Raw genomic sequence first — 21678 nt, 5'->3', positions numbered from 1 at the left:
CGAAAGTCAGCGTCGGGCTCGCGCTTGCTCGCTCTAAATAGACATGAACGAGCATCGCTCAAAACAGTGAGGCGACACACGTCAGCTAAAACCACAATATCACTCTATATTTCAGCTGCTTGGCAGTAATGTTATCTGACCAGACGAAGGTCTCTCAGTGAATCAATGCTGATCCTAGTGTTGGCTTTTCCTGATTCAGCCTCCCGACCGCGGCCAGAAGGAACAGGGGAGACAATGGAGTTTTGGTCAGAGATGATAACGTTTCTCTCTGCGGAGCCCCGTCACTTCACAAGACACGGGAAACCTCTGTTGGTCTGGAGGAGCTGCAGCATTTATTTCTGCACAAACGTCCACTGTACATTCACTAGATATTCTCAGAGCTAAAGTAACTCTTCTGCAGTGTGGAGTGTGTGATTTATACGTGTAAGAAGTTACAAACAGTCCCTTTAATATATTGTTATTTGAGTTGTATATTGTTTTTTTTTGGTAATTTTATAATATGTCTGAGGAAAATGTTGATATTCCCAAAGACCTCCTCTTTATCCTCTGTCATTATGCCTTAGCATTTACTGCATTATGTTACCTGCTTGTTAGCTTGCCTTGTTAGCCTCTGTGGCTCCTAGATGCTGACAGTAGCATTAATATTGCTGTTGCTTAGCAGCGGTGTTCTCACGACTTAACCACGTGAAGGCCAAGCATATCATGTTCATGACTTTACCATGTTGTAAAGTTCACAAGTTCACCAGTTTCATTTGAAGGCACCATATGTATACTGTATATGTCTATGCATGCAACATGCATGACACCTGTCAGTGATGACGGTAAATGATGATTCACAGGTGTGTGAAATCTCAACTCATTGCTCACTAGACTTTTTGCTAATTACCTTCATTGGTATTTAAAAGGAGGAGCGCACCTGCGCAGAGCGACGCAAAGATGAGCCTGTTTATACTGGAGTGTTTTAAATGATAAGGTTGTAGTGAAGATATACATGTGTTTGGGAAGTAGTGAGCATACGACTGGATAAATGAGGCTTGTATTAAACTGCTAGAGTTGTGTGAGAGTTTGTAAACGGATGTTTTGGTGTAGTTTTTCTGGTGTTGTTAAACGTGTTTACTTTAATTCATCATTAAGACGTTTTTTGATTCTTCGTTCACCTTGGAGGCATCAGAGAAAAACAAAGTTTTCTTCACGAATTCAAGATAACAGTGGTGAGTAATTGATGTAATTATTTTGGGGGTGAAGTGTGTATTATTATTATTATTATTATTATTATTATTATTATTATTGCTTATGTTGCCACTGTCACAAACAGATTTTTGGGGGGTTTTGGGGTCTTCATTTCTAAATATGATTGGAGCTCATTTTAATTCAAGTTTATTTAGTGATTATTAATTGTAGAGAACCAAGTTTTCAGTTGCTTTAAATTATCATCATCATCATCATCATTATTATTATTATTATTATTATTATTATTATTATGACTAATAATAATATTAATCATAATAATAATAACAATATTAATAATAATATTGCTTATGTTGCCATGGAGACGCCACTGTCACACAGATTTGTTGGGTCTTTGAGTCTTAAACTCTTATCATTATAATACCTAAATATGATTGGAGCTAATTTTAATTAAAGCTTATTTAGTAAATCATATTGTAGAGAACCAAGTTTTCAGTTGCTTTAAATTATTTATTTATTTGATTCTTCCTATTTTCACTACACTAGCAACAGTACTCTTTCTATATATACTGTGTGTGTGTGTGTGTGTGTGTGTGTGTGTGTGTGTGTGTGTGTGTGTGTGTGTGTGTGTGTGTGTGTGTGTCAGTAACTTGCTCAGTCTACTTCTCACCAGCAGCCCACAGAGCCTCTTAAATCATGCACTGCCTGTCAATGTCACATAGCAATAACATAATAATAATACAAGTTGACCGTTACTGTATCTGTGGAAAAAGCCTGCCAAGGTTTGGATTTGTGTATATGTATCCTTTGTGTAATGGTTGTAACATATGGAAGGGATGTTAATGAAAACATGGAGACTAACAGGTAACAGATGGATTTGTTGTTGCAGTAACGTGCTGAAGAGGATCACAAAAGCACACAAACAGGATATAAAGCTGGATTTAAGGGATAACTACTGTAGCTGCCTAATACTTCAGTGCTGCTGTATATTGTGTATTTGGGAATCCAGCAGTATCATAATTTTCTTTTGATTTGATTTGTGCACTTAGCTCTGAGCAGCGCTGCAGAAATGCACGCCTTTAATGATGTTGTTGCTCTTTTGTGCTATGATAATAATACTGATACTTTGCTGTTCTGTCTATTGTGCAGAGAGAGCAGTGATACTATCCTTATGTTTATGACAACTAATTGTTTGTTGACAGTTTTCCCTTTTTTAACATGTATTGAACTTTGTTTTGAGTGCAAGTCATTATTAGTGCTATAGAGGTGGTGTTGTGTAATGTGGAATTTTGCTTGTAGCATTTTACAAAATGTTGTTTTGGATCCCACAGAACCAACTGAGTCCAGGTGCATTTTTCTTCATTCGGTAGTATTAACTGTATCTAGCCTGCTGCTTTTCCTTAATACCGTCTTTACTTGCTCAGTGACCCGTTATCACTATCCTTTGGCGATACCATGAGTAATCCGATTGGGTAAGGAAATTAGAAAACATATGGTTGACTAATCTACAATGCAGTATATCATGATGCTGAGTTGTGTGTTCTTGTAGAGGTGATGCACAATCTGCCCAAGGTGAAGAAGAGCGTGAAGGTGAGTTGCTCTGCTTGAAGATTAAAGACCAGTTGGAGGATTTGCTCTCGGACAGCCACCTGGCAAAGGACGGCTTCCTGCTGAAGCATGTGCAGAGGAACAAGCAGGGCTACGTCAGTCTCAAGCTCCTCACTTGTTCGAAAAAGGTAAAAATCTCACTTTGGTTGCAAGATTTCATGTGCTTTCAGTGGTGTTTACATTCCACCAGTTTGAATGAAAACAATCAAATGCAAACAAAGCTGAGGTTGCCACTGTTTGTCACAGATAAAGGTGCTGACCACAAAGTGGTACATGACCGTAGCAGCAGCGATGTGCTCAGAGCTTCTGGAGGTGAACGATGAATGCACCAAAGTGAGGCGGATAGAGCCGCTTCCCAAGTGGCTGCTGTCTTCACCCACCTGCAAGTTCCTCCTCGCCTGGAACATTTCTGTGGAGGAAACAACTAGAGAAGACGGAGGCCTGGAGTACCCTTTCCTCTTAGAGGAGAGGATCCTCAAAAAGTTCAGCTCTCATGGCAGCGTTACCTCAGTCTGGATCCTGCATCCTGGCAAAGAGCTTCCCAAGGAGCTGCAGTGCTACGCCAAGCGTCACAAAGAGCTCGGCCAACATTTGTGCGCAGTGGTGAAGTTCGATCATTTGGGGGAAGTTCGTAAGGCCTACAACTCCCTGAAAGCGGAAGAGGAGCGGTCTAACGGTGAGGGCATGCGTGTGGTACCTTTGGGATTCCACTCGATGCGCCACGTCACCACGAATGAGGGAGACAACAAAGACCAACCTGAGGACACACCTTCCCAGGAAAATCCAGTTGAAACCTCAGAGGATTCAGTCCAGGAGGAACCCTCTGCACCAGTTAAAGTTTCTGACGAGACTCCAGACATATCTCAACCCCAGAAGTCCTTGGATAACTCTAAGCAAAGAGCCTTTGAGCAGATCTCCATCAGCTGTAGCAGCCAGCCCTTCTCCGGTTGGAATCAGAGGTACAGTATAGAGAGGAGCCAGTGCTCTGGAACCGGTGATACGGAGACTTCTCAGTGCCCCTGGGTGCTGAGGCGCAAATTTGCAGCCAGCGCATTAAACCCCAAGGTGGCTCAGCACGTGAACGCGCCCTTCTTGATGCAAAGAGTGCTGCGTCAGCCCTTCGGCCCTGACGGCACCAAGGGCTTTCGGAGCAGAAGGAAGCCGCTGTAGTAGGAGGAGCTCAAACACTAGTGGTAGTAACACCACCTGTGCTGAATAACAATGGCAGATCTGTGGAGCAACAACACGCTAAAAGCCGATGAAGGAAATAAAATATTTTTTGCATTAAAGCAGCAGTGCGTGGAATTGTAGAAAATATGATTTAAAAAAAAGTTATTTTTATAAAACGGTCACTATATCCTGACAGTAGTGCATGAGACAGGTAATCTGAAAAAAATCATGTGCCTCTGTGTCCTCCGGTGCTCCTAATGGCATCTGCAAGATTTCACAAACCGGAGGAAAACAACCAATCAGAGGCGAGCTGGAGTCTGCCGTCTCTGAGCAGCTGTCAATCACTCGCAAATTCCAATCAAATGGTCAAACTAGGCAGCGCTGATCAAATATGAATCAATATTCTGTTACTGTAATGCAAATGTTTTCAGAAGCATCTTGTAGTGTTATTAGAAAGTAAAATTAGAAAGTTTAAGACCCGGCAGCCATGTTGAGATCAGTTTAGGAAATACCAAGCACTGCCCACCAGCCGGAGCAAACTTTCAGCGCTGCCTAGTTGCCTAGACTGTTTGATCAGACTTCGCGAGGGATTGACAGCTGCCTCCGTTGAATGAACAGCCAATAGGAACGCTCTCTCTCTGAGAGGCCAAAGTTTCCCGTCACAGGATAGATTTGTTTAAAGCTTGAAAACAGCCATGAGGAGGTGCAGAAGTCTAGTTTTCTCAATTTCTTTCCATTACAATATGCTGAAAGGCTATTATGGAATTTTTGCCCAATGATGCCAAAAATATTCTGCCTACTGCAAATTTAAACAAAAAAAAAAAACTATTTAGGTTTTCTCTAATGATGAGAGATTGTTTATTCTGGGTTGCATGTAGTTGTAAACCACTGACAGATGGGGGCAGCATTTAGCTGTGTTCACAGCTGTGTTATTTTAAACACTCACTCTGTCCTTGTCAAGCTGGAGTTGCGTAGGAAGTAAATACACTGCAAAGCATTTAAATAGACTACAACACATATTAGCAGGAGGTACAAATTGTTACACAAACTGAGGTATTTAAGTGCTGAAGTTAAAGTGTCCCAGAATCCACACAGGCCCTTTTTTTGAAACCCCAGCAGCCTCTGCAGTCCTGCGGCCTCAGCTCATCTGGTCACCACTGCAAATTGCAATGTATATTTGTTCTTGGGTCAGGATGGATTTACCTTGTTACCACTTTCCACGCAAGAGGTGTTGTCTTTCAACATGAAACGCTCAGAAAAGAGCCCTCATTGTCCCACTGCATCTTTTTCACAAATGCCTGTTTAGATTTTGGTTCGCTAAAAAGTAGTTTTCCATTCTCTGCGATGACATTTGGCTGAAGGCTACTTGTCCAATCATCAAACCACATCTTGTGCAAGACGAGCGTAGTAGCAACATTTGTGCCTTATTTCCAGCCTTTCTAATGACACCTCGACTGGAATGGTGTGTTTATAGTGTTACTGATTGAGGGCTTCCTTAAAATCTTGCCCAAACCTAAACAAAATGTGTTTCTTCACTCATCCACGCCCAGTGGAAAAGATTCTATCCGATGTGTATGGGATTCTATCATATTCAAATTGGAAACATACTCTGTTGTTTTTTTTCTCTTGTATATGCCGAATGTGTTCATGACTAATGTAATCTTATCTGTTGAGTGAGACTCTGCATTGTATACGGATCGGATCAAATGTTTCACTCTTATTATCTTTGACTTGGTTTAGCAATTAACAGCTGTTGGGCTTTTATTGCAGCGGAGGCTGGTCTATGAAAACTTTACACATCTGTGAACAATATGTATAGAGTAGAAATGTTCCTGCCCGATGTCAGGAAATGTTTCAGTTCCTTTTCAAGGCTAGAAAAGCACGATATCCCCCGTTAACTGGAAGTCATTATGCATTTATGTTCCTCTAGCCAATAATTGAAAGTTATGTCAAACAAGTTAGTTGTAATAATTCTCATGTTTTTTTGGGGAGGGGATCTGGATGATTTTGCACCTGCTGACCAAAATATTCTTAGTGTGACGAAATGTTCTTGTGATTTGTGGTCCAGTGTCGCCCTTCAGGTCAGCGCTGAAGGGTTTAAATGAAGAGAAGCGTTTGTGTTGGCTTCACTCCAAACTTAACATGAAATTTACACTTCAGGTCACTGAGATAAGAACCTTAGAATATCCATCAATACACATTTTTAGTAAAGCTTGGGTAAAGATTGCTTTGGTTTTCCCCCTTTTTCTCTCAGTCAACACTAAAGGAATTTTAAGTCCTAGAAAGTTAGCGCTTGGCCACATCTCCGCCTCGCTAGTGGAACTTTGCAAAGCGTGATTTGTGTATAATTTGGCCCGAGGATATCCGAGTGACTCATGGCGTTAGAATGAGATGTTTGTTAGCAAATTATTTGCTTCCTGTTGTGACGCTGACTTCATTACTCTCGCAGTGAAAGCTGCTTCATCTCAAAATCTTTGGCTGCCGACACAGTTCTGAAACCATCACTTCTGTTTAGATCAACATCGTACCTGTAGATTTATTTGACTCTACCAAACACAGCACATCTCCCTCGGCTCTCCCTCCATTATGCATCGCTTCACTTGCCTCCAAACTGGTTGGCCTTTGTTTACGTATGACTGACCCCACACACCTGACGCATTTCCCCCTTGGATGGAGTATTTATTTAGATTGCAGTCTGGAGTGCCTGATACCTTCCAAAAGCACAACCATCTGCTCCTCATTTGCCGCTCGAGGCTCAAGAGCTAAAATACTGGTTTGTATCGGAGGGGACGTGAACGTGAGATTCTCAACAACAACATCCCTGGTTTTATCTCAAGCCAGCTGTACTGTACAACTTTGCTGTGATAAGTCCATTTAACCGGGGTTAGTGTTTACTTAGCACCATTTAAACCAATTGTGAACTTTCTTAATTCCTACTAAAAGATTGGAAAAACACTTGCGTCCGCAGACCCCTCTGATCTGCCCAATTGAGGCTATTACCAATCGGCCACTTAAGATGGCAGACTCTATCGCAGCAGAAGGTAAATGTAAGCCCTCGCTCAGGCCAAAGCATCCTTTAGTGCTCCTGGAGCTAGAGCCAGGGAGATTATCATGTCAGGAGTAATCCGACTCGGCCCACAAGCACAACTATGGAGGAGGAGGAGCAACAGTTGAGGGGGGGAGGCAGGAGGCAGAGGCATCAGAGAAGCTCTCTGCCCCACTTACGGTAACCACGCTCTCCCTCCTCACCCTAACCCATCTTCTCAACCCGCAGAGTTCCCCACCCCGGAGCTGAAGAGAAGACCTGCTGCTGGGAAACGGGGTAAGGAGATGTACATTATCTTTCCAACAGTGCTGTGAGGAGATAAAACGATCCCGAAGTGGAAGGAGTTTCACAACAGATGGAATACAAGTTAAGGCTTCTGCAAGATCTGTTTATTACATGACACTGTTTTGCTCTGTTTCTGTTTCAGGTTCCGGTTTGTGCAAAAAAAAAGTTTTGCATGGAGAAGTATGATGACAGAAGTTTTCTGAAGTGAACCAGATGCCAAGTCGGGGGACTTCTCTAAACACCCAACTCTCCTCTTTTTTGAATGGACCAACCTGAGTGCCATGAAGCGCCATGCTTATTTTCAGAGGAATGTTGCTCTTGATCTTTGCAACCTAAAAGCAATCTATGGAAATGCAAATATGATAAAAGAATAATACGGTCTGGACCTGAATCAAGTCAGGACACCTCCCCTACTTGCAGGAACAGGGAGCTGGGATGATTTTCTGGGGAAGAAGCAGGAGTGCTGCCCTCGCTCCTCGCCTGTGATGATGATGGACTTACCCAGCCAGCACTTGCCTGTGGAGGTCAGCTGAAGACGACGCCACGCAGCTAAGTCTGGATTAGCCGGCCGAACGGTAAGGACACCACATCTTCTTTTGTTAGTTTAAGCCGGCAGTTTATGGGGAAGGCGTTAGGTGCCGGCGACAGGGATGCCTCACCAAGTGCTTGAGTGGCAGAAAACACACGTTGGATTATCTGTATCAACAAGCGGCTCTTGCTGGAACCGCATGTCAATAGTGCAGAGCGGCCCGTCACGAACTGTTTGCATAGCGGTTACTGTTGATCACAAGGTGGCACGCCGCAATTTTGGAAAAGCAACAAGAAAAATAAATTATCATTATAATTTCCTTGCACAATTTGAACAAGCTCTCACCACGCAGATAAGTTTGTTTTGTCAGGGAGGAATATTTTCTTTCCCTGTCACTTATCCAACATGGTGGCTTTCCTCATTATCATGCATAATTGCTCCCTCAAATACTCTCTGGCTTTCCTTTTCCCACAAGTTGGAGCACTACTTTGAACGCTTATGAAAAAGTGATTTCAGATAATTATTATTCTCTGCGTTCATCATTTCAGAGATGGACTTTTTTTTTTTGCAGCGCTGCGGCTTTAATAGTTTAAATATTTAAGAGGAGCTGGATCAAATTGCTGAACTTGTCATCTAAAAATATAATGAAGGTGCTCTGAGAGAAGCACACTTGATGATACTCACTATAGGCATTTCACTGAAGTGATGATCCCCTTCTCACTAAGCCCATATCATACTTAGAGATTATACTGTATCCAGCGGAGCCCCGAGAGGCCGGATAGAGGTTAAGCCTCAAGTCAATTGAGCCGTTCAACTGTCATAACCTTCATAACCTGCCAAAGGTGCTCATAACTGGAGGAAACTGAAGGAGAAGCTGCACTCCTGCACCACTCCTCATCATCTCAGCAGCAATTTGTTTTTATCAGATCTTTGCCAAAATATGCATTGTGCGTGCAAATAATTAGTATGTTAGTAGTTTGAGGAGAGCATGGGCTTATAAACACGTAAAATGTCGTCATATTTCAGATGTTTGTACTTGCTTGTGCTTGCTCGCGTGGGTCATATTTGAAAGTAGTATTCAGCGTGTGCCAGATGGCAGTCAACCTTTTGTAGCAGCTACATCAACGTGTTTAACATGGGTTTAGAGGCGATGCTGTTGTGTTCATAGAGGATCTGGCATAGACAGATTAGCATCCAGAATAGCAGTTTATGGACTCTTTAGAAAGTAGCCTAGACCACGATCATCAATCTTACTACACAAAAATGATGAGGCAAGGTGACGTTTCCCTGCCAAGCCTCATATAATCTCTTTGTCTGTTAGAAAGGCTATTTAAATACACTATACATTGACTCAACTCTTCCAGGAATAGCAAAGAGGTGACAAATTGGGACTGGTGTCACATGCGCTGATCTATAAGTGTGTCTTCCCCTCACACCTCATGAACGCTGCCCTAACAGCAACAGGTTTGAGTCTTTGAGATTTTGTGCTCGGCTGTTGGGTCACTGGATTAATCCATATGAATCCATGGGGTGGGATAGTTGAGCTCCCACAATAAAAATTAGGGCGATGGGGCACCCCATGTGTCAGGGCTGGGTTTTGCCACCGCGGCCCAGAGTCCGAGTCCGGCCTGTGGCTCTTTGCTGCATGTCTTCCCCTCTCTCTCTCCACCTTTCAATACTGTCCCTGTCACTCTAAATAAAGGCATGAAAAAGCTAAAAATATTATTATTATTATTATTATTATTTATTCATTTAGTTTCAAAAAAGGGAAAAAGTCCAGATTGCTCAGAAGTTCAAATCAGTGTGATGAAGGTGCTCTTTGGTGGGGTACACAAAGGTTCAAAAAAAGGGGGAGTCCAAGGCACTCTTCTGGCAAAAAATAAAAAGTCTTTATTCAAATGGCTATTTCATGATGAAAAATAATGCTGGTACATGTTCAGATTGACAACCCACGCGTAGCGGCACAAACAGCCTTAATCAGGGTGTCTATTTATTATTATTATTATTTATTTAGTTGTTTGGTCTATAAAATTGACAGTCAATGTTTCCCAAAGCCCAAGATGACGTCCTCAAATGTCTTGATTTGTCCACAAATCAAAGATATTCAGTTTACTGTCATAGAGGAGTAAAGAAACCAGAAAATATTCACATTTCAGAAGCTGCAATCGGAGACTTTTTTTTTCTTAAAAAATTACTCAAACCGATTTATCAAAATATTTGGCGATTAATTTAATAGTCGATAACTAATCGATTAATTGTTGCAGCTCTAATAAAATTGAATCTTATTAACCACTCATCTCCATCTGGTAGATTAACAGGATGTTTGTTTAGTATTTACAGAATGTGTGTAAAAATTATCACAGTTTTTCTGGCATTGCCCACAGATGTTTTCCCCCTTTTTTTTCTCTTCTCAATAATGAACGGCAGCTTTTCTCACTAACAAGGAACAGGCTTGTTTTAATTATCCTTTGGTTACTGAGTGACAGAACGCGAGCCAACCGAAACAGTTGCCCAGCAAAATTACAGCGCAGTCTAACCTAAGCCTTTTTCAGTTGCATTAGAACCGAGGCTGGATTTAGAACAGCCAATCCTGGCTCAGAACATCCACTTTATTTAGCAGCCTTTTTTGGCCCACCCTGGTGCCAACAGAGCAGATCTAACTAACCAAACTCGTCACTTTTCCGCTTCGTTATTCTGACTGAAAGCAGGTCAGGTTTTAGAAGTAGAAGTAGAAGAAGAAAGAAGAAGCGCCTGCTGGTGCTCTCTCGTTGGGCCCTACATGCTGGCCTAACCCCCGAGTTAGAGGTGTCTGATGGATTAACACAGACGCACACACATATACAGCTCCGCCACCAACACTGCAGCCAGGTGTTAACCCACGTGACTGCAGATAAAGCCGGCAGGCATTAGTGATAATCCCGCCCTGATCTTTGGAATATGTCCCTATTACCTCCCCAAGCACTCTCTAGCTGTCCCCAGGCCTCCTGATGCTCACTTAAGAGGGAAAAGACGAGACAAGGCCTCTCTAGGACTCCCTAAAGCACGTTGTTTCCTTGGAACAACACAGTAGGTGCCTTTCCCGCTGTTTGTTATGCTCCTGTTATCTTTTCAGTACAGGTATTTATGGGGTGTGTTCACAGTAGCGCAGAGACAGCCCGTCACATGGGTGGAGCCGAGCTGAGACACAGCGTAGTAATAATGTTCTGCGGTAGAGGCCTCGGGTTGTGCAGTGGCACATACACAATGCTTAGACAGCTCTAGATATCAAGAAGCAGCAGTGTTATGTAAGCTGGATTATCTAGCGTTGTGTGATGGCGCTGCTGGGAGTGTGTGTGCGCTCTGGAAGGGAAGAGGGTGTCTGGACAACAATGGAAGGTTAGACTTTGTCTCGATTTCTACACCAGCCCGTGTCATATGATTTGGGAAAAGTGAAACCACGCAAGTGCTGCTGCTGTGTGTGTGTGTTTATGGCATGTGTGAGTCACAGCGAGGGAGAGCGAGTGGGACAGAGCAGGCTGTATTTAGGAAATGTATAGGAGCAAATTCTACAGAGTGGTGAGCTATAAAAGTTGGTATCTGCTTTTTTTTCCAGCACAAAGACGCTCTTCATTCATTCCTTTTTCTGTGATCTTCTCTCGCTGTAATTATATCACAATGGTCAAGATCCAAGCAAGCTGACAAGAAGGCACCCCCTGTCTGCCGGCTTCATTCACAAGTGTTAACCACAGACGCTCCTTATCCCCATTTTGACAGATCGCTAGTTCATCTTCCATTCTGTTGAGTGTCTCCTTCTGGCATGGGAGGGCGGAGTGGACACAAGTGCCATGCTGCTGTAATTACATTACCGCCAGCTTAGCAGCGCCATCGCCACTGACCCAATTATTCCTTGAAAACATCAATTTTATTGTGTCATTTTGAAATAATGCGATCTTTGAGTCACAACAAGAGCTCGGTTGAGGGTTGAGGATGTGTGCGATGCGTGCGTCGGAGAATACATAATGTCTCAGGAATGGCTTTGACAGACGGAGGAACTCTTGGCCAAGCTGTTCACGTTCAGGGTTAGCCTCAAACATCTTAATGATCCCCTGGGACTGTTTTCACTCAGCTGGTAGCTCTTCAGGTAACATAAGGCTAACATCAGGTGGACTAATTCTTACACACCTCATATTCACTCCCACTCTCACTAGAAACACTAAATCCTGATAAGAACGTTCATGCATGAACACTTTGTCATTTCCTCCTTGTGAATGGATGTTTTTTGTTTGTTTAGGGCCTCACACGTTGGGCCGGCCTTATCTCCACACACGGGAGCGTGCATGGGCACATCAGATGCTTTGTGAGGGCCAGAAGACATGTTGCTGTTTTAGTTGTCTTTCCGACTCATCTGCACTTTTATGTCTCAGTTTGCGAATGGCTTTTCCTTCTGCTGGAGAGTCCTCTGGGGGTCCACTATATCCTCTTCTCTGTTTGCTGGAAAACAGCAGCATTTGTCCTCTCAGGAAGTGGAGTAGTCATTCATGTCTTTCCGTTGCTCTCCTAAAAAAACACCGGTGCCCCCTTCCTTCTATCAATACCCGTATATTTATGTCCAGTGGTAGATATTAAATGTCCGTGCTGATTAATCATCCGCGACCATCTGAACAAGCTACAGAATGCTCCTTGGCACTTTTATTGGCTCCAATCGCCTGCAGATGGGACTAATGTGTTTCTGAGTAGAGTAATTATGACAATTAAAGTGTCCTCAGGGACGTGAGATCGGTGTTTGATGACCAGGCCTCGTCCAGTGTCAGCGACTGAGACATCGCAGGACTCATCTGTTCTTTACGAGCTAATTGTTTTATCAAGATGAGCCACAGAGCTAACAGGCCACAGACAGTGATGTATCACGACCGTGTGAATCGGCTAACTCCGAGGCTGAATAATTGTCCCAAATTGACCTATTAATAGCAGAAGAAAACAATGATCTCATCCTTTGCCATATATCATAATAAACTCCTTTTTTAATTGAAAATGTATCATATCTAGAGCAGGAGCGGCAAGTTTTCTGGTGTTAGGAGTTGGTGTTGAACCAACAGAAACAAAATGAGACTTTCCATAGAGGCTTCTATCTATCATGTTTGATTAAATACACAGTGAGAGACAGACGTACTGCATAGCCGGGCACCGAGGAACAATCTGCAGCAGCCGCGGCTCCACATTGACTGTGTCAAATGAGGTTGTTAGCTGAAATGTTTGACTTTCAAATGAATACCATTCTACCCCTTCATTGTGCGCAAGTTGCTTACCACGTCAAACCCATATGGAATTATGAGTGATGAGTCAAGCTTTGACTGATAGGACTGGTTACACCTGTTTATACGCTGTTTATACCAATCCAACTCATGCATGCAACGTCTTTGTTTTGGGCACCGCAGAGGGAAAATATACTCAGAAACTCTCAATTTCCATATAGTTCTCCTCTTTTGTTTTACTTACTTCCCTGCAAAAAGTTGAAATGTTCCTGTATTTTTCATAAACTTCTGTGATTTTTGTTTCTGTACTAAACTAGACAAAGATATGTGACATTTTGTCCCATTGTAAACACTCCAGCAGCCTGTATATGCACACTACAGAATCCAGTCTGGCAAAACACTTTGTGAGGCCGGTCTGGATATGCTGTTAGTCACTGCCAGTATACCATTTCCGACTCTGGGGAAATGTTTTGCTCACTGGTGACACGATATGAAAAATACAAAGAAGTGAGGTTGTAAAGCTTCTCAAATGCCTGCGGCATGACAATAAGAAGAGAGAAACATAAGGTACAACTCCTACAAATTGAGTTTTTGTGGCTGCTGTGGCGCCGTGCCTATTGGAAGGGAGGGGCGGTATAAGATAAAGGGATGTACAAACACACATGTTCACTCAGGCCTCATCATACATAGCATTGTAAATAGGTGTGGTTCCTGTAAAGGAAGGAATGGATTTCCCCCTTTTTAAAAGGATGGTTCAGGAACATTTACCTCTGCAAAGAAAGTGTATTTTTCTTCGGAAATGAAGAGAAGAAGCTTATATTCACATCAGGTGTTTTTGCTATGATACACAAACTTTTAAAAGGTTTCAAGAGGCAAGGGGTTTGCAAAACTAATCCAGCATGCCTTCAGTTCAAATAAGAAATTTCAGTTGTGTTTTTTCCTCCTCAGGCAGCCGCGATTAAACACACACTGCATTCTCATATGTCAGCAAGAGATGTCAAGCTTGCGGATCACGAACCCACTTAGAGTGAAAATGAGCTGACAGCAGAAGCAGAAAAAGTAAACTGACGGTAGAATAAAAGCCCTGGTGAGAGAAGTGGATTCACGGCAAGGTCAAAGACATGTGATGGCGCTGGAGATAACAATTTTTGCATTGTTCTCTGTGCTTTAATGTGACAAGTTGAGATTGTTTACACGATGGAAGGTGTGACTGTTTGAACATGTCTGTCCTTTTTTGCCTCTCCCAACAGAGTTTCAATGCTCCTCCACGTTCTAAGATGAAGTTATGGAAAGGTGCTACTTTTGCCTTCATGCTCTGCGGCGCAACCCTGTCCATCATCCTCGTTAGAAACATGGCCACTATCGGACAGTTCAAACCCAAGACAAAATACACATCTTCATCCTCATCAAGATCGTTTTCATCATCACAATCAACATCCAAGACCTCACCGCTATCACCCTCATCGTCATCGTCGGCCGAATTGACGGCGTTGTCCCGGCAGATGGGTGGTCCTCATCGGAGAACCCGCTCAGCAGACGAGATGAACTCTCTCCTCTCAGAGTGTAAGATAAACTGTTATTGTCTTCCTTCCTCGTCTGGTCTGAGATAAGGTGTCGTGTGAAAGGGCAGCTGGGGTTCAGACAGGACACTTAGTACCTGACGCTGCTGTTTATAGAGCAGGCTTTAATGTCTCACAATAATCTGCAGTCAATTAGCACCTCATAGTTCACAACTGGCTCTCCGTAGAACCGTTCTACCCTTCAGGAGAAGATGATATAGACACTTTCTTTTGGTTTCTCTTGGCCTTATTGTGTAGCTTTCATCAACTTAAATAGGCTTCAAGGAAATCTTTCTGTGATGCTGATAGTGATAAGACTAGTCAGTAGCTGTCATGATTTCAGATAAGATAAACTTGTGTTCTTCTGTTTCAACATGACTTTTCATTATCCTGCCTTATAACTAAAATCGTAATAACACACTTACTGGGTAATTTATACAAAAGTCTGGATATAAAACTATTTAAAATTATATATATATATATTTTTGATACTCAGTAGCAAAATCTAATGAAATATTCAATCCATATTTTTTGGCATTCAGCCTTTCAAAAACAACATTTTCACTATGGTCAAAAACCTATTTGCTCTCCCGCTCGACGCACACAAAAGGAGGCCTGCACCTGTATTAATGGGCGGTCTAGCTGCAGTCTAACAGCACCACATTTATTTAACCACAATAACCAAAAAGCTATTAATGCTATTATATTAAATGAATTAAGTCGTTACCAAAAGAAAGATCATATTATGTATCTATTCGCTTGGCGAATCTGTCAAGATGAAACTGATGAGTTATGTTCTTTAAAGAAAGTTGATTTGATAAAAAAAGACTAACTCATTTAATACACTGAATCACTTTATTCAAACTGAGGATTTTGTTTGAGGATTTGTAATTTGTTTTTGGGTGATGGCGTCGGGTGGGGCTGTGATTTTCTTTAGAAAATAGGTTGGGAACCACTGGCCTATGCTATCTCTGTGACTCATAACTGATTGTTGTCACAAAATTACCCAGAAATCAGATAATCCTTCTACCACCTGTCCGTAAACGTATGATTTGTTTCCTCTCTGCCAGTTTCCATGATGTTCCAGAGCTTCACGGAGGGCGAGCTGCAGCACGTGGTCGGGACGTTGCTCGACAGGAAGAGAAGGAAGAGCCGACGTCTGGGCGAGAACCAGACCCGAAGGACTAAAAGAGCCCGGAGGCCTAAACCCTGCTCTCTGAGGGAGCTGGAGCTGACCGTGAGCGAACTGGGTCTCGGCTACGAGAGTGACGAGACGGTGATGCTGCGCTACTGCAGCGGCAAGTGCACGGCCCACCGGCACAACTACGACATCACCATGGAGCACATGACGCGAACAGGCTTCAGGAAGAAGGGCCGCAAGGACAAGGTGAGCAACGGGCCCTGCTGCCGACCTACTGCTTTTGAGAAGGACTTTTCCTTCCTGGACAACAGGAGCCGCTATCACACGATACAAAATGTGTCGGCGAAGAACTGTGGGTGTGTATGACCCAGAGAAATGGACTTCTTCATGCTGCTCTCAGCCTCTGTTGGGAGAGTTGAACATGAATGCTGTTAAAACTATGGAATATAAACTCAAGGAAAAGAGGAAAGGATGGGAAAATGTTTATGGTTGCTCCACGGCAGCCTTTTTGTGACAGGCAGACTTGACTTCTTTTGGGCGTCTGTCAATACAAATTAGAACCGCATCACATGGACAGCGAGTGCTGCGTCTGTGTGGACTCCATGTAAAGAGACACAGAAAATGACTGTTCATACCAAAAACGTTTTTATTATCTTTTCTATCTGTCTAGTAACACTGTAACCTGTGGTGCAACAACAATGTAGCAACGTTATGTTTGTGATATTACATTTGAGTAGTAGGACATACGATAGATGAGCTATGAGGTACTAGATTGTTGTTGTTACGACACTTCATATCCAAGGGCGTTCCCTTCACTAAGTCCAAATTTTATATTATTATAATGGTGATAGTAAATCACTTTTCAGGCAACAAAAAAATGCTCAAAACTCTGCCGTAAAAAACATATAATGCGTCAGTATCTGTGCAGACCATTGAACCATTGACCTAAATTGATGTCTAGTGATCAATGGTCTCCAGAAAGTATATTGACTTTAGGTCTTTACACACCAGGGGTGTGACGAATTAACGACACGAAAATGTGAAATAGCCTACTGGCCTGAAAATATTATATATGAAGGGCTTTTATTGTGAAAGGTAAGAATGGAAAAAGACATACACGTTCTCACTCCCAACTTGTCAAAAACAGCTGCTTGGTCAGTGCCCCTCGGCATCGGAGACCGACGCACAGGGTACCCCTCTTTTACTACTTTTGGACAGAACAGGAACGGCATGTCAATATACACTCGTTACATGCATAGTTTCCTTTCAAAATAAACTTCCGTTTTCACAGGAAGTTAGGTTTAGGCAACACATAGTTAGGGTTATGAAACGGTCGTGATTGACGTTAACTCCACTGACTAGCGACTCACGTGACTCACGGGACTGACGATACACGTAACTAGCGACTCACGGGACCGACGATATCGACAAGTCACGCTACTAAGTCAACAGTACTTTAAGTTTCACACGGGACACGAACTGAATGAAAGTCTTGTTTGTTTGACCCATCCACCTCCCCTCCCGTCCGCCCTACATGAAATCTCACGCTGTTAATACTACGTCAGTTGCTCCGACCGTTGAATAACACCGCGGGTGGGTTTACATTGGAGTTAGTTGAAAGCACAGTTCGTCGCTAAAGGGTGCCTCTGTGCGTCGGTTTTTCCTATGCCGAGGGGCACTTGCCAAACGGCGGTATTTGACGAGTTGGGAGTGAGATCAGGTTGGTCTGCGGTGCCTTTGTCAAGGTTGAAAGGAGTAATGAAGTTTGCCGTCCTGGTTCGGACTATGAAGCCTCCGTGTTGTTGTTTCATCAAAAAAGGGGCAACTCCAATCCGTTCCGCACAGCTTGATTGGTTGTTGCCTTTATTCGTGGTGCAAAAGCTCAGAAAATCAACTTTGTCGCTTTTTCGCTGGGTAATATTTGTGTTCTGTGTGAAGGAACTAATGACAAAAACAACACTTCAAAAAAACATATTGATGTGCGAATTGATCGCACGAAAAAAAACGCCCCCAGTGTGTAAATGCCTTTAAAGGAGCATTGAGTTGTTGTTATCAGGGGTCATGACCTTGTGACCTGTTTCCCTGCTTGTATGCATTACTGTTACTGATTGCAATGTTATTACACAGGTAAAAGTGTCATGATAAGAATTTGACGAGGAAAGAAAATCCTTTTCTATAGCTCCGGGTCAGATACCCACCTTTAATTCTTGTGTATATTGATGTTGTGTAGAGGGCCTGTTTCAAAACACATAAATAATCACTTTAGTAATAGAACATGAAAAGTGATCCCATCTGCTCTCCATAGAATAACTCATCACACGCAAAGACATTGTCATTTTGAGTCTTGCTTTTTATACTTTCCCCACATAACCCATTATTGTAATTACCCATAATCCTCTGGAATTATGTTCCTCAAAGAATTGCCAAAACACACCAAGTCAATTCAACACGCATGACGAATTCACAAACTTTTCATAAACATCTAACATCTCAAGTTCCAGGTGATATAACCTCTTTGATATCGTCTCTGGATGTGATTTATGAATGTTTACACTTTTAGCTAATCCGAGGCTCAAGTGTAAAAGAGAATAATGGTTTTAGTGATCAGTAGAGGCGTGTTTTTTTTCTCTCGCTGACAGAAAACTATGACGTAGTATTAGAGTGGGCATCTGGAAATGTGTTTGCACCCATCCATAAAACCCTGTACGATCCGAAGCCCACAGTACAGCCTTCTATTGGCCCATCAAATGCCTCCTCGTTGTATTGCCTGGTAGAGTTTTAGGGTAACATAAGCTGTTTAAATGAATTATGAAGCATCTTTTTCACCTTCGACAATCTTTATTTGGTTTGAACCCATTGCAACTGTTTGCCTGAAGTACAATAAATTATGTTTGTTTGTTTTTTTCCTGAGGAGGTGCAGTGCGGGGCGCGGATGCGGTGCATCTTTATTGTAGTTTATAATGTATTTATTTGGGAAGTAAATTATGGTCTTGCATATTTATTTAGATTACCACACAGAAACGGGACAGCTTATTATCATTAAGCAACTGTGCCAAAAATGTTTTATCTAGCATACTATATTGACTGCTGAATAAACATAATTTCAGAGGTAAGGATGTTCATCATTGCTCTCAAACTATCAATCTTTGGGTGTCAAAGATTCTGTATTCAGATTGTATTTAAAATGAATAAATACATAAATAAAATAATAAAACTCTTATAATGCGAGATGCCGTTAATCATGAAATAAACTCCTATATGAAGGGGATCCCTGTGGTGAAAGTTAACCATCAGATTACACTAAATAAATCATATGGCGGATAAAAACACAACACCTTTGTCATGCTAATTTTGTCATGCTAATATCTAAATGTTTCTGGATAACGCTGGTTCACTCATTGAGGTTCTGAAATCATCTATTATACAGCAGCCCATGTGCTGAACAGCAGTGATGACATAACCTTATACAACAGGGCTTGTGACCAGTTTGATCCCTCCGACAGGCAGGAAAAATCAGCTGGGATGTGACTGCGACAGCCTTTCAAATGTGTATTAATCCGCGGCTGAAAGTAGTCCCCAACTAATGCACTATTTACTCCAATTTGACAAATGTTTGTGAAAAATAACAGTGCCCAGCTGTTATGAGAAATTACTGAAACTATACATCTGTGACCCTTTTTTTAAAGATTTACGTTATCAGTAGGAACCAATGGGCATGGGGCTGAGGTATGGGATTTGTTGACAATAAGAAAAATGACAAATAACGCCTACCGTATCCTTTCAGTGAAGTTACATGATTCTTATAGAGTGCATACTGTGTGTTTTGGAGATATTAAGAAGATGAGCTTCAGGGAATGCTTTTTGTAAATTGCATCCCCTTTTAGACCAGAACATATGGTGAACATAAACAAACTTGTTTTTAGCTTGACCACCATGCAGTTTTGAGTTTAGCCGAAAGGTTTTATGAGTTCTTCACGAGGCGTCATGAGTTGTTGAACTTTCTGAACCCTAAAGGAGTATTACAGGTTCTAATCTTCGTTGTATTTGTTGAAACTCTCCTTACATCCTGACAGCAATCAATAAATCAAATGCTCTGACAACTCTGTGTTGCCAACTTGGCAACTTTCTCGCTAGATTTGACAACTCTTACAGCTAGTGCTGCTAGCTAATTTCATTGGAAACGAGTTGGCAACACTAATAATAATAATAATACAAATAATGTCTCACTTAGCCCAGCGCGTTGCCATGCAGGATGTTTTGGTTTATATTTGTTTTGGTTTTCAGATATCTGCCTCTTGGATTTCTGCATCCATGCCAATGAAGGTGAATGGAATTTTATTTGTGCCTGTTACAGCTTTGGAAATGAAACTGGAAAAATTCTACAGCCAGTTGTCTTTCCAGAAACGGAAAGGTGGATTATCAATGCCTGATAATCAGACTGAATTGCCGTTTAATTTTCACTTTATTGTTCAGTCTTATTCATTTTAACGGTTTTCAGGCTGGGGACAGGAAGGGGACGTCCTCATTCTTTGTCCCACCTACAAAGCTGTGATTGGCTTGGTGGGTTTTCCAACCAGAGAAATGTCTTTCAGACTCGTCTTTGAGCACAACAACTGAGAGATTTGAATCTCTGAAAAAAGAAAAAATTTGTGGGCAGCAATTTAGATGTCTGGAATGCTTGAATTTGTTCAATTCTGTTAAGATTCATTGTTTTGACAACAAATGCTAATTTCTCCACTAATGGTCAAATTAGTAAAGCAGGAGCTAACACAGCCACAATACAGCCTGCTTTTTGAAATAAAGGCATAACTTTTGACTTTATTCCAAAAGGAAAACTCTTTTGACGTGCCATGGCAGGTAAAGCACTTGAGTAATTGATACAATTAATTGCAGCTGCATTCCTCGAAATGCGTCTGATCCCAGCCCAGCTATGCTTCATGCTGACTCAGTGACGTCACCTACTGGGAAACCTAAAAGGTACAAACCATAATTAATCTAATTATTATATTAGTAAAACCTGTGATTTTCCTGTCAAAAGTCAAAATGTCTTCTGTGTGAAATGTTACTGCTGTTACCATTGACATGCATTCTCAGATATCTATAACTGGAGGGAAGCACAGGAGGCTGGTTTAGGGGATGTGGTTTAATCAGAAAAGCTAACAGCAACAATTCATGACAACTCCTGCCATACACTGAAAATCATATTTGATAATGTACAACAGTGTTTGAGAATCTGAGAACATTAAACACACCAAAAGTGGAGTCAGAGGGTTCCCATGTGCAAGCGATATATACAGTATTGTTTTGGAAATAACCTTTTCATGTGGAGGTAATTCAAGAGCAATATTTGTTTGAGGTATATGCCGCTCCTGCAGATGCCAGCTCTGACTTGGAGGCAATATGGAGTAGAGCAGGGGTCACCAACCTTTTTGAAACCAAGAGCTACTTCTTGGGTACTGATTAATGCGAAGGGCTACCAGTTTGATACACACTTAAATAAATTGCCAGAAATAGCCAATTTGCTCAATTTACCTTTAACTCTATGTTATTATTAATAATTAATGATATTTATCTTTGTGAAAACACTGATCATGTTAATGATTTCTCACAACAAATATATAGAAACAGATAAATATCAATATGCAACACTTTATTTTTATATTTTCTCTAAGTGCACATGTTTTTCAAATTTTTCAAACATTTGAAAATGATCACTTCTACGACAGTCTTGTGAAATCACAATATCCCATTTTAACTAGCTAGCCACTAACATTTTTTAACAAATCATGAATTACTTTGCACCATGTTTGTACAAATAATAACTCATGTAAAATACAAAAATCAACTCTCAAATTTTTAAATAAATCATGTCACACTTTGAACTGGACACCAAATCTGTTATCTGTTTCTTTGTCAGTTAG

At 41.7% G+C, this 21678-nt stretch overlaps 2 protein-coding genes across 2 annotated transcripts; both read left to right on the top strand.

The window, feature by feature from the left end:
- Positions 1 to 896: 896 nt before the first annotated feature.
- LOC141777540 (uncharacterized) lies at positions 897 to 18870 on the top strand. The gene is made up of 5 exons (XM_074651891.1): positions 897 to 1211; positions 7241 to 7288; positions 7440 to 7872; positions 14308 to 14620; positions 15687 to 18870. Exons 4-5 carry the CDS (start codon positions 14335 to 14337, stop codon positions 16121 to 16123), a joined length of 723 nt encoding a protein of 240 aa, XP_074507992.1. The 5' UTR covers positions 897 to 1211; positions 7241 to 7288; positions 7440 to 7872; positions 14308 to 14334; the 3' UTR covers positions 16124 to 18870.
- On the top strand, positions 2501 to 4085 carry LOC141777521 (la-related protein 6-like). The gene is made up of 3 exons (XM_074651830.1): positions 2501 to 2660; positions 2738 to 2924; positions 3043 to 4085. The coding sequence occupies exons 1-3, from the start codon at positions 2644 to 2646 to the stop codon at positions 3964 to 3966; spliced, it is 1128 nt and encodes a 375-aa protein (XP_074507931.1). The 5' UTR covers positions 2501 to 2643; the 3' UTR covers positions 3967 to 4085.
- Positions 18871 to 21678: the final 2808 nt, after the last annotated feature.

Source organism: Sebastes fasciatus, chromosome 11 (assembly GCF_043250625.1).
Source record: "Sebastes fasciatus isolate fSebFas1 chromosome 11, fSebFas1.pri, whole genome shotgun sequence".
NCBI classification, from domain to species: domain Eukaryota; kingdom Metazoa; phylum Chordata; class Actinopteri; order Perciformes; family Sebastidae; genus Sebastes; species Sebastes fasciatus.
This window is presented reverse-complemented; position numbering and strand designations above follow the sequence as displayed.